The sequence below is a fragment of the Salmo trutta genome, chromosome 13, assembly GCF_901001165.1.
Source record: "Salmo trutta chromosome 13, fSalTru1.1, whole genome shotgun sequence".
NCBI classification, from domain to species: Eukaryota; Metazoa; Chordata; class Actinopteri; order Salmoniformes; family Salmonidae; genus Salmo; species Salmo trutta.
The window spans coordinates 87,655,357-87,667,656 of NC_042969.1; the positions used below are offsets into that span (position 1 = coordinate 87,655,357).

The 12,300-nt window shown below is 42.0% G+C and overlaps 1 protein-coding gene across 1 annotated transcript in view; it reads right to left on the reverse strand.

Annotated features, from left to right (window-relative positions):
• Window positions 1-12,300, reverse strand: part of ryr1b (ryanodine receptor 1b (skeletal)) — a gene marked incomplete at its 5' end in the record, with an annotated part of 164,709 nt that overhangs the window by 4,511 nt on the left and 147,898 nt on the right. Inside the window, 6 exon segments of the mRNA XM_029773897.1 lie at window positions 4,249-4,300; window positions 4,514-4,614; window positions 8,707-8,771; window positions 9,229-9,385; window positions 9,751-9,885; window positions 9,997-10,143. Coding sequence (XP_029629757.1) covers window positions 4,249-4,300; window positions 4,514-4,614; window positions 8,707-8,771; window positions 9,229-9,385; window positions 9,751-9,885; window positions 9,997-10,143 — 657 coding nt within the window.

Consider the following 12,300-nt stretch of genomic DNA (forward strand, 5'->3'; position numbering starts at 1 on the left):
CTTTCACATTTCCAGCTGAAATAATAAATCAAATAAAAATATTAACTACCTGCAGATTCATGCAGGGTAGTAACGTCATGAGTTGGGATTATGGTTCATTGTTTAGCTAGCTAGTTAGCTAGCTAGCTACATGTCTAAACAAAAAGACTCCACTATCCAAGTAACCATTTCAGTAGAATGTTAATGATGACAGTGTAACATCTGTCGATAGACGTAGCTGGTAAATTCACTCTGACTATCTACTCCGATTTCAGAGCGTTCTCGTCTGAGTGTGCCAGAGCGCAAAACAACTGATGAATTTACTAACGCTCAACACCCGTTGAATATGGCCGGTGTCAGAAAACGTTGGCAAAAATGTGTAATTGTTGCCAGCAGCACATTTGCCATCACCAACACTCTGGATAACATGAAAACAGCCTAACCAGCTCTGCTAGAGCGAGTAAAATGGTCAGTGTTCAGCTGTTCTCTCATTATGTGTCTGGAAGTAGCTAGCAAGCTAGCCAACGTTAGCCAGTTAACTTGGGTGCTTGACTGCTGTTAGGACAGAACGCCTGGATCAAACCTTAAAGAGATGGGTGGGGCTAAAGCTTAAGAGGGTGTGAACGATGTTGAATGGGTGTAGACAAAGTAAGGCTCTCCAGTAGTACTACCAAAATGTTCAAAGGCCATTTACTCAAAAGTGGGGTTAAAAGTTTATGAACTTTCAAAGCAGAATTACTTTATCATTGTTCCTCAACTGTAGTGTATGATATCCTCTTGACGGTCGCCTAGGATAGGGGGCGCTACAGCGATAAAAAAAAAAAATGTGTGCTCATTTTAAACGGCCTCCTACTCAAACTCAGAAGCTAGGATATGCATATAATTAATACTTGTGGATAGAAAACACCCTAAAGTTTCTAAAACTGTTTGAATGGTGTCTGTGAGTATAACAGAACTCATATGGCAGTCAAAACCCCGAGACAGATCGTAACAGGATGTGGAATTCTGAATTGCGGACTCAACTTCAGCACTTTGCCTATAAATCACACCGTGAGCTATGGTTCATTGAGCACTTCCTATTGCTTCCACTAGATGTCCCCAGTCTTGACAAAGTGATTTGAGTCTCCTACTGTGAAAACTGACAGAATGACACGCTGTGGAACGTGGTCACACGGAGAGGGCCATCACCATTATGACGCCGGCGCCCCTGGCTACCCTCCCCTTTCGAAACGTTTTGAAAGACAATGCAACCGCCCCCCTTGAATATTATTGGAGCTCTGGTTGAAAAAGGCCCTAAAGATGTATGTTATACAACGTTTGACATGTTTGAACGAACTTAAATATATATTTTTTCCATTTTGGTAAGAGAGGAGTCCCGCGGACGACGGTACTTTTGGTGCAGCCTTCAGAACGCGCTAACAAGAACACATAAAGGAATAACTTTTTCGAACGAAAATACATTTGTTGTGGACCTGGGATTCCTGGAAGTGCCTTCTGATGAAGATAATCAAAGGTAAGGGATTATTGACAATAGTATACAAGATTAGATTTGATATGCGATTGTTCCAAGATGGAGCTGACCTGTATTGCTAGCCTATTGTTCTGAGTATCGCATCCCCTTTTATCGCAAAGTGTGATTACCCAGTAAAGTTATTTTTAAATCTGGCATTGCAGGTGCTTTCAAGAGATGTTAACTTGTTATGGATAGGGGGCAGTATTTTCACGGCCGGATAAAAAACGTACCCGATTTAATCTGATTATTACTCCTGCCCAGAAACTAGAATATGCATATAGCTTTGGATAGAAAACACTCCAAAGTTTCTAAAACTGTTTGAATGGTGTCTGTGAGTATAACAGAACTCATTTGGCAGGCCAAAACCTGAGAAGATTCCAAACAGGAAGCGCCCTCTCTGACTATTTCTTGGCCTTCTTGATCATCTCTATCCAAAACAGGGGATCTCTGCTGTAACGTGACATTTTCTAACGCTCCCATAGGCTCTCAGAAGGCGCCAGAACGTTGAATGATGGCTTTGCAGGCCATGGCTGAAAAATAGTAGCGCATTTGGATAGTGGTCGATCTGAGAACAATGAGACTGGGGCGCGCGTGCACGAGAAGACTCCATGTTTTTATTTTCATTTGAACGAAAACAGGGTTTCCCGGTCGGAATATTATCGCTTTTTTACGAGAAAAATCGCATAAAAATGTATTTTAAACAGCATTTGACATGCTTCGAAGTACGGTAATGGAATATTTTGAATTTTTTTGTCACGAAACGCGCCGGGCGCGTCACCCTTCTTTACCCTTCGGATAGTGTCTTGAACACACAACAAAACGCCACTATTTGGATATAACTATGGATTATTTGGAACCAAACCAACATTTGTTATTGAAGTAGAAGTCCTGGGAGTGCATTCTGACGAAGAACAGCAAAGGTAATCCAATTTTTTTTATAATAAATCTGAGTTTGGTGAGTACCAAACTTGGTGGGTGTCAAAATAGCTAGCCATGATGGCCGGGCTATCTACTCAGAATATTGCAAAATGTGCTTTCACCGAAAAGCTATTTTAAAATCGGACACTGCGATTGCATAAAGGAGTTCTGTATCTATAATTCTTAAAATAATTGTTATGTTTTTTGTGAACGTTTATCGTGAGTAATTTAGTAAATTCACCGGAAGTGTTCGGTGGGAATGCTAGTTCTGAACGTCACATTCTAATGTAAAAAGCTGTTTTTTGATATAAATATGAACTTGATTGAACAAAACATGCATGTATTGTATAACATAGTGTCCTAGGAGTGTCATCTGATGAAGATCATCAAAGGTTAGTGCTGCATTTAGCTGTGGTTTTGTTTTTTGTGACATTATATGCTCGCTTGAAAAATGGGTGTCTGATTATTTCTGGCTGTGTACTCTGCTGACATAATCTAATGTTTTGCTTTCGCTGTAAAGCCTTTTTGAAATCGGACAGTGTGGTTAGATAAAGGAGAGTCTTGTCTTTAAAATGGTGTAAAATAGTCATATGTTTGAAAAATGGAAGTTTTCGGATTTTCGAGGACTTTGTATTTCACGCCACGCCTATCATTGGATATTGGAGCAGGTGTTCCGCTAGCGGAACGTCTAGATGTAAGAGGTTATTAATCTATAAATCTTAGAATGACAATATTACATTTTAAAAATGTTTTCGAATAGTAATTTAGTAAATTGTAGCGCTGTTTCACCGGATGCATTTGAGGGAAAATAGTTAGTCAACGTCACGCGCCAATGTAAAATGCTGTTTTTATATATAAATATGAACTTTATCGAACAAAAGAATGCATGTATTGTGTAACATGATGTCCTAGGAGTGTCATCTGATGAAGATTGTCAAAGGTTAGTGCTGCATTTAGCTGTTTTTTGGTTATTTGTGATGCATGTGGTTGGTCGGAAAATGGCTATGTGGCTACTTTTACGATATACTCCTCTAACATAATCTAATGTTTTGCTTTTGCTGTAAAGCCTTTTTGAAATCGGACAACGTGGTTCGATTCAGGAGAGGTGTATCTATAAAACGATATAAAATAGTCCTATATTTGAAAAAATATATATATTACATTTTGTAAAGAAAATGGCGATAGGATTTTTCGCTGGATGTTGATCCCGCATACGGGACGAGCCCGTCAAGAGGTTTAAACCAAGTCTCTACTTTATCCAATGTAAAAACAGAATTTCAAATATTGCTATATAAGACCGATTTGAGCCGGTCGGTCACAATGAATCATTTCACGACGATCAATGTCTGCTTTTTTACCCATCTACCAATAGGTGGCCTTCTTTGTGAGGCATTGGAAAACCTCCCTGGTCTTTGTGGTTGAATCTGTGTTTGAAATCTACTGCTCGACTGAGGGAACTTACAGATAATTGTATGTGTGGGGATACAGAGAAGAGGTAGTCTTTTAAAAATCATGTTTAACACTATTATTGAACACAGAGTGAGTCCATGAAACTTATTATGTGACTTGTTAAGCACCTTTTAACTTGACATAACAAAAGGGTTGAATACCTATTGACTCAAGACATCATCATTTGTAATTAATTTGTACACATTTCTAAAAACATAATTCCACTTTGACATTATCGGGCTATTGTGTTTAGGGCAACGACACAAAATATTAATTTGATCAATTTTAAATTCAGGCTGTCACATAACAAAATGTGGAACAAAATGGGTATGAACACTTTCTGAAGACACTGTAGATAGACAGAAAGACAGACAGACAGACAGACAGACCTGTCCTGTGTGCTCCGTTTCATCTTTATTGATTAGGTACATCAGGAAGAACCTGCAGAGAGAGGAGAGGAGAGGAGAGGAGAGGAGAGGAGAGGAGAGGAGAGGAGAGAGGAGAGGAGAGGAGAGGAGAGGAGAGGAGAGGAGAGGAGAGGAGAGGAGAGGGGAGGGGAGGGGAGAGGAGAGGAGAGGAGAGGAGAGGTGTCAGAATGTGACACGAGTCGGGTCTTCACACACACATAAGCGACACATAGGTACTGTAACTTACATATAGTTGGCTAAGTTATGCTCTTCCAAGGTGTGCGTTTCGAAGCCATGGGGAGTTGTATCAAAGTAGTCGCTACCGATACCACAGATGAAGCACTGAGTCTGTAAAAGGGGGGAAGAATCGGTTTAATAAAGAAATTATGAATAAAATAGTTAAATGTTTCCCCCTCATGTTGACAACCATTAGTCCCATCTCTTACAGTACTAGCACACTGTCCAGCCATCTGTTCCTACAGCTGATCTTACCAGCCATGTGATCTTAACATCTGATAGTACCAGCCACCTGTCTAACATCTGATAGTACCAGCCACCTGTCTAACATCTGATAGTACCAGCCATCTGATAGTACCAGCCATCTGTCTAACATCTGATAGTACCAGCCATCTGATAGTACCAGCCATCTGATAGTACCAGCCATCTAATTGTACCAGCCATCTGTCTAACATCTGATAGTACCAGCCATCTGTCTAACATCTGATAGTACCAGCCATCTGATAGTACCAGTCATCTGATAGTACCAGCCATCTGTCTAACATCTGATAGTACCAGCCATCTGATAGTACCAGCCATCTGATAGTACCAGCCATCTGTTCTAACATCTGATAGTACCAGCCATCTGATAGTACCAGCCATCTGATAGTACCAGCCATCTGTCTAACATCTGATAGTACCAGCCATCTGTCTAACATCTGATAGTACCAGCCATCTGATAGTACCAGCCATCTGATAGTACCAGCCATCTGATAGTACCAGCCATCTGTTCTAACATCTGATAGTACCAGCCATCTGATAGTACCAGCCATCTGATAGTACCAGCCATCTGATAGTACCAGCCATCTGATAGTACCAGCCATCTGTCTAACATCTGATAGTACCAGCCATCTGATAGTACCAGCCATCTGATAGTACCAGCCATCTGATAGTACCAGCCATCTGTTCTAACATCTGATAGTACCAGCCATCTGTCTAACATCTGATAGTACCAGCCATCTGTCTAACATCTGATAGTACCAGCCATCTGTCTAACATCTGATAGTACCAGCCATCTGATAGTACCAGCCATCTGTCTAACATCTGATAGTACCAGACATCTGTCTAACATCTGATAGTACCAGCCATCTGATAGTACCAGCCATCTGATAGTACCAGCCATCTGATAGTACCAGCCATCTGTCTAACATCTGATAGTACCAGCCATCTGATAGTACCAGCCATCTGTCTAACATCTGATAGTACCAGCCATCTGTCTAACATCTGATAGTACCAGCCATCTGATAGTACCAGTCATCTGATAGTACCAGCCATCTGTCTAACATCTGATAGTACCAGCCATCTGATAGTACCAGCCATCTGATAGTACCAGCCATCTGTTCTAACATCTGATAGTACCAGCCATCTGATAGTACCAGCCATCTGATAGTACCAGCCATCTGATAGTACCAGCCATCTGTCTAACATCTGATAGTACCAGCCATCTGTCTAACATCTGATAGTACCAGCCATCTGATAGTACCAGCCATCTGATAGTACCAGCCATCTGATAGTACCAGCCATCTGATAGTACCAGCCATCTGATAGTACCAGCCATCTGTCTAACATCTGATAGTACCAGCCATCTGATAGTACCAGCCATCTGATAGTACCAGCCATCTGATAGTACCAGCCATCTGTTCTAACATCTGATAGTACCAGCCATCTGTCTAACATCTGATAGTACCAGCCATCTGTCTAACATCTGATAGTACCAGCCATCTGTCTAACATCTGATAGTACCAGCCATCTGATAGTACCAGCCATCTGTCTAACATCTGATAGTACCAGACATCTGTCTAACATCTGATAGTACCAGCCATCTGATAGTACCAGCCATCTGATAGTACCAGCCATCTGATAGTACCAGCCATCTGTCTAACATCTGATAGTACCAGCCATCTGATAGTACCAGCCATCTGTCTAACATCTGATAGTACCAGCCATCTGTCTAACATCTGATAGTACCAGCCATCTGTCTAACATCTGATAGTACCAGCCATCTGTCTAACATCTGATAGTACCAGCCATCTGATAGTACCAGCCATCTGATAGTACCAGCCATCTGTCTAACATCTGATAGTACCAGCCATCTGTCTAACATCTGATAGTACCAGCCATCTGATAGTACCAGTCATCTGATAGTACCAGCCATCTGTCTAACATCTGATAGTACCAGCCATCTGATAGTACCAGCCATCTGATAGTACCAGCCATCTGTTCTAACATCTGATAGTACCAGCCATCTGATAGTACCAGCCATCTGATAGTACCAGCCATCTGTCTAACATCTGATAGTACCAGCCATCTGTCTAACATCTGATAGTACCAGCCATCTGATAGTACCAGCCATCTGATAGTACCAGCCATCTGATAGTACCAGCCATCTGTTCTAACATCTGATAGTACCAGCCATCTGATAGTACCAGCCATCTGATAGTACCAGCCATCTGATAGTACCAGCCATCTGATAGTACCAGCCATCTGTCTAACATCTGATAGTACCAGCCATCTGATAGTACCAGCCATCTGATAGTACCAGCCATCTGATAGTACCAGCCATCTGTTCTAACATCTGATAGTACCAGCCATCTGTCTAACATCTGATAGTACCAGCCATCTGTCTAACATCTGATAGTACCAGCCATCTGTCTAACATCTGATAGTACCAGCCATCTGATAGTACCAGCCATCTGTCTAACATCTGATAGTACCAGACATCTGTCTAACATCTGATAGTACCAGCCATCTGATAGTACCAGCCATCTGATAGTACCAGCCATCTGATAGTACCAGCCATCTGTCTAACATCTGATAGTACCAGCCATCTGATAGTACCAGCCATCTGTCTAACATCTGATAGTACCAGCCATCTGTCTAACATCTGATAGTACCAGCCATCTGATAGTACCAGTCATCTGATAGTACCAGCCATCTGTCTAACATCTGATAGTACCAGCCATCTGATAGTACCAGCCATCTGATAGTACCAGCCATCTGTTCTAACATCTGATAGTACCAGCCATCTGATAGTACCAGCCATCTGATAGTACCAGCCATCTGATAGTACCAGCCATCTGTCTAACATCTGATAGTACCAGCCATCTGTCTAACATCTGATAGTACCAGCCATCTGATAGTACCAGCCATCTGATAGTACCAGCCATCTGATAGTACCAGCCATCTGTTCTAACATCTGATAGTACCAGCCATCTGATAGTACCAGCCATCTGATAGTACCAGCCATCTGATAGTACCAGCCATCTGATAGTACCAGCCATCTGTCTAACATCTGATAGTACCAGCCATCTGATAGTACCAGCCATCTGATAGTACCAGCCATCTGATAGTACCAGCCATCTGTTCTAACATCTGATAGTACCAGCCATCTGTCTAACATCTGATAGTACCAGCCATCTGTCTAACATCTGATAGTACCAGCCATCTGTCTAACATCTGATAGTACCAGCCATCTGATAGTACCAGCCATCTGTCTAACATCTGATAGTACCAGACATCTGTCTAACATCTGATAGTACCAGCCATCTGATAGTACCAGCCATCTGATAGTACCAGCCATCTGATAGTACCAGCCATCTGTCTAACATCTGATAGTACCAGCCATCTGATAGTACCAGCCATCTGTCTAACATCTGATAGTACCAGCCATCTGTCTAACATCTGATAGTACCAGCCATCTGTCTAACATCTGATAGTACCAGCCATCTGATAGTACCAGCCATCTGATAGTACCAGCCATCTGATAGTACCAGCCATCTGTCTAACATCTGATAGTACCAGCCATCTGTCTAACATCTGATAGTACCAGCCATCTGATAGTACCAGCCATCTGTCTAACATCTGATAGTACCAGCCATCTGTCTAACATCTGATAGTACCAGCCATCTGATAGTACCAGCCATCTGATAGTACCAGCCATCTGATAGTACCAGCCATCTGTCTAACATCTGATAGTACCAGCCATCTGATAGTACCAGCCATCTGTCTAACATCTGATAGTACCAGCCATCTGTCTAACATCTGATAGTACCAGCCATCTGTCTAACATCTGATAGTACCAGCCATCTGATAGTACCAGCCATCTGATAGTACCAGCCATCTGATAGTACCAGCCATCTGATAGTACCAGCCATGTGATCTTACCTCCATGTTCTCTCTGACCTGCTCCTGTTGGTCTCTCAGCTCGCCAAACGCATCAATGATCAGACCTGCAACACACACACACACACACACACACACACACACACACACACACACACACATCAGACCCAACTACTCCACGTAAAACACATAAGCCCAGAACAGTGCAACCAAACATTATGAAGTCCACTGGTGGTATCGGAGTAGAATACTTTCCCAAAGTTACACATTTTTTTTTAAAAATAATTCCCGTTAGAGGATTCCCAGTTGGAAGAATCCTTCCCTGTTTACTCCTTCCTTATTCTGAGAATCCTCCAACTGGGATTCCCAGTTGGAAGAATCCTTCCCTGTTTACTCCTTCCTTATTCTGAGAATCCTCCAACTGGGATTCCCAGTTGGAAGAATCCTTCCCTGTTTACTCCTTCCTTATTCTGAGAATCCTCCAACTGGGGAAATTTTTTTTCTTCATAATTGTGCAACCTTTTATTTACATTTGGAGACAGAGAAGTGTAAACGGATGAATACCCTGGATGATGGCCAGCAGGATGACGATTACGAAGAAGAAGAAGGTGATATCAAAGACGACGCGGTAGAGCTCGTACTCATCGCCCGCCGGGTCCTCGATCTCGTCTCCTATACCCCCGCCGGCACGCACACCCACGTACATGTGGAACAGGTAACACTGACAGACAGAGAGTGGGAGGTAGAAAGAAGGCGGTAGAGGTAGGGAGGGAAGGTGATTGAAGGTCAGTAACTCACACATATTAAAAAAAATTAATAATAATTTAACTAGGCAAGTCAGTTAAGAACAAATTGTTATTTACAATGACGACCCGGACGACGCTGGGCCAATTGTGCGCCGCCCTATGGAACTCCCAATCACAGCAGGATGTGATACAGCCTGGATTCGAACCAGGAACTGTAGTGACACCTCTTGCACTGAGATGCAGTGCCTTAGACCGCTGCGCACACTCGGGAGCCCATCACTTTTCGAGGACGATAGTTTCAGGTAATATCATCAGTTAAGCCACAGGAGATTTGACTCACGGTCATCATGTCGTCACACTTCATGTCCGGTTCGTCCTCGTCCTCGCTCATGTTGTAGAACTTCCTAAAGAAGTTGAAAGCCACGACGGTGTAGAGATACACCACCACTGCTAGCAGACCCACAGTCATCATAAGCTACAGAGGGAGAGAGAGATATAGGGAAGAGGAGGCACTACAGTTAGATCTAGTTTATTTATTCACACTCATTGATCTGATGGGAGAAACTACATTTGACTGGGTGGGTACCTGTTTGCCGTTGTGTGTGACGGAGGAGAGGATGGTGCGCAAATCTTTCACACCAACGGCGATGTCCATCAAGTGACAGGCGAAGAAGAAGTTGTTAAAGTGACCCAGCAGAGACATGACCATGTACCAGACTAGATAGAGGAACGTCTAGAAGAGGTGATGGGGGGCAATATCAGTATTAGAGTTGCAAAGCTACCGGTACTTTACCAAAGTTACTGGAATCTTCAGTAATGTTGGTAATTAACAGAAAATCTATGGCAATCTATAGTTACTTTGGTAATTTATACTTGAATGACTCATTTTTATTACTCATAAATTATTCATTTTTTTTTATATCAGAGTTTATATTATCCATGAGTTTCTAGTAGATAGACCATATGGTTCAAGAGAAAATAGCCTAATTAATGAAAAAACCATCTAATCAACAATGGCAACTCTTCCAACTATTGAATTTTTTTCACAACTGCCACCAGTTTGATGCAGAAACAATGACAAAAAAATACATACTTACATAGTAAAATAAATACAAGTGTGTAAAAAAATTACATGTTACTCGTTTCAGAAAACTAGGCGTATGTCGCACGCCTCTACTTCACAGGAGAGGCATAAGTGTAAACTATTTTTATTTTGTCAAAATTTTGTTAGGCAGAAATGCCTTCTGAAACATGTGCATTTTCATGGGCCTTAATAACAAACATGTATGCCATCTGTAAATACAAATACAATTGTTAAATTACGAGCATAGTTGGTTTAGCCTCAGAAAAAGTGAGCAACCTTCCCAGTACCCATGATTGGCTGAGATAATGAGTGGACTGGACATAACGAGAGATGAGTTCAGATTGGTCTGCCATGTAGCACACTTCTGTGTATAATATGAGCTGGTCAGTGTGTGTAGGTAATCCTTTCTAGCATGTCTTTTTTGAAAGATATCACGTAGTAGAACTGCATGAGTGTTGCTGTCCACTTTCTGGAGGACCGAGTTTTGAAATAAGTGGAATTAGATAGCTAAGGAGATGGAGAAGATTCTGGCGTTTGATTGCAAATATGCAGATGGAGTCAAAAAGAGAACACACATAAGGTTGTTGTATAAAACACCTGTTGTATAAAAAAACGGATTACATCTTCAAACTAAGGGCAACCATGGCATCCGTGACAGAAGGGGAGAAGCGTCCATCCATGTATGCGGGTAAGATAGCTAGCTACATTTTCAGATATTACACATTTCTAAATTTGTCAGAAAGTCATTTTCATTTCAAGTTAAAGAGCACTGATAGATAGCTAGCTAGCTAACGTTAGCCGGCTGGCTCGCTAGCTAACGTTACGTGTATGATCTGTGTAGTTATATTATTCGTATCTCAGAGCCATTTGCATTGCTAGTTATAGCCTAATGTTAGCTAGTTAACATTGAACCTGGTTGGTTAGCTACCTGCAGATTCATGCAGGGTAGTAACGTTATGAGGTGGGATTATGGTTCATTGTTTAGCTAGCTAGCCAGCTGCTAGCTATATGTCTAAACAAAAGACTCCACTATGCAAATAACTATTTCAATAGAATGTTCATGATGTCACTGCGACAACTGTCGATAGACGTAGCTGGTAAATTCGCTTTGGCTATCTACTCCGATTTCAGAGCGCTCTCATCTGAATGTGCCAGAGAGCAGAATAACTGATGCATTTATGAACGCTCAACACCCGTTGAATATGGACGGTGTCAGTAAACGTTGGCAAAAAAGCGTAATAAAATTGTTGCAAGCAGCACAGTTGCAGTCACCAACGCTCTGGATAACATAAAAACAGCCTAACCAGCTCTGCTAGGGAGAGTAAAATGGTCAGAGTGAGCTGTTCTCTCATTGGTGTATGGAAGTAGCTAGCAAGCTATCCAACGTTAGCCAGTTAGCTTGAGTGCTTGACTACTGTTGTTAGGTCAGAACGCTCAAATCAACCCTACTCCTCGGCCAGAGCATCCAGTGTGCGCACTGAACGCTCCAAGAGCGAAATGCTGAGTTTACGAATGGACAATCTGCCAACGCTCTGAGTTTACGAACGCCCAGAGCATACTCTGAGCACACACTGGCACTCCAGATTACATTTACGAACACACCCATAGAATAAAAGAGCCTTTAGTCTTGAAATCTTTGGTTGTTTAGTACACTACCATACTCACTCTGTTTAGCACATGGCCTCATATGTGAATCCTTAAAGAGATGGGTGGGTCTAAGGCTTTAGAGGGTGTGAACGATGCTGAATGTATGTAGACAAAGAAGAGCTATCGAGTAGGTGTACCAAAACATTCAAGGGACAATTT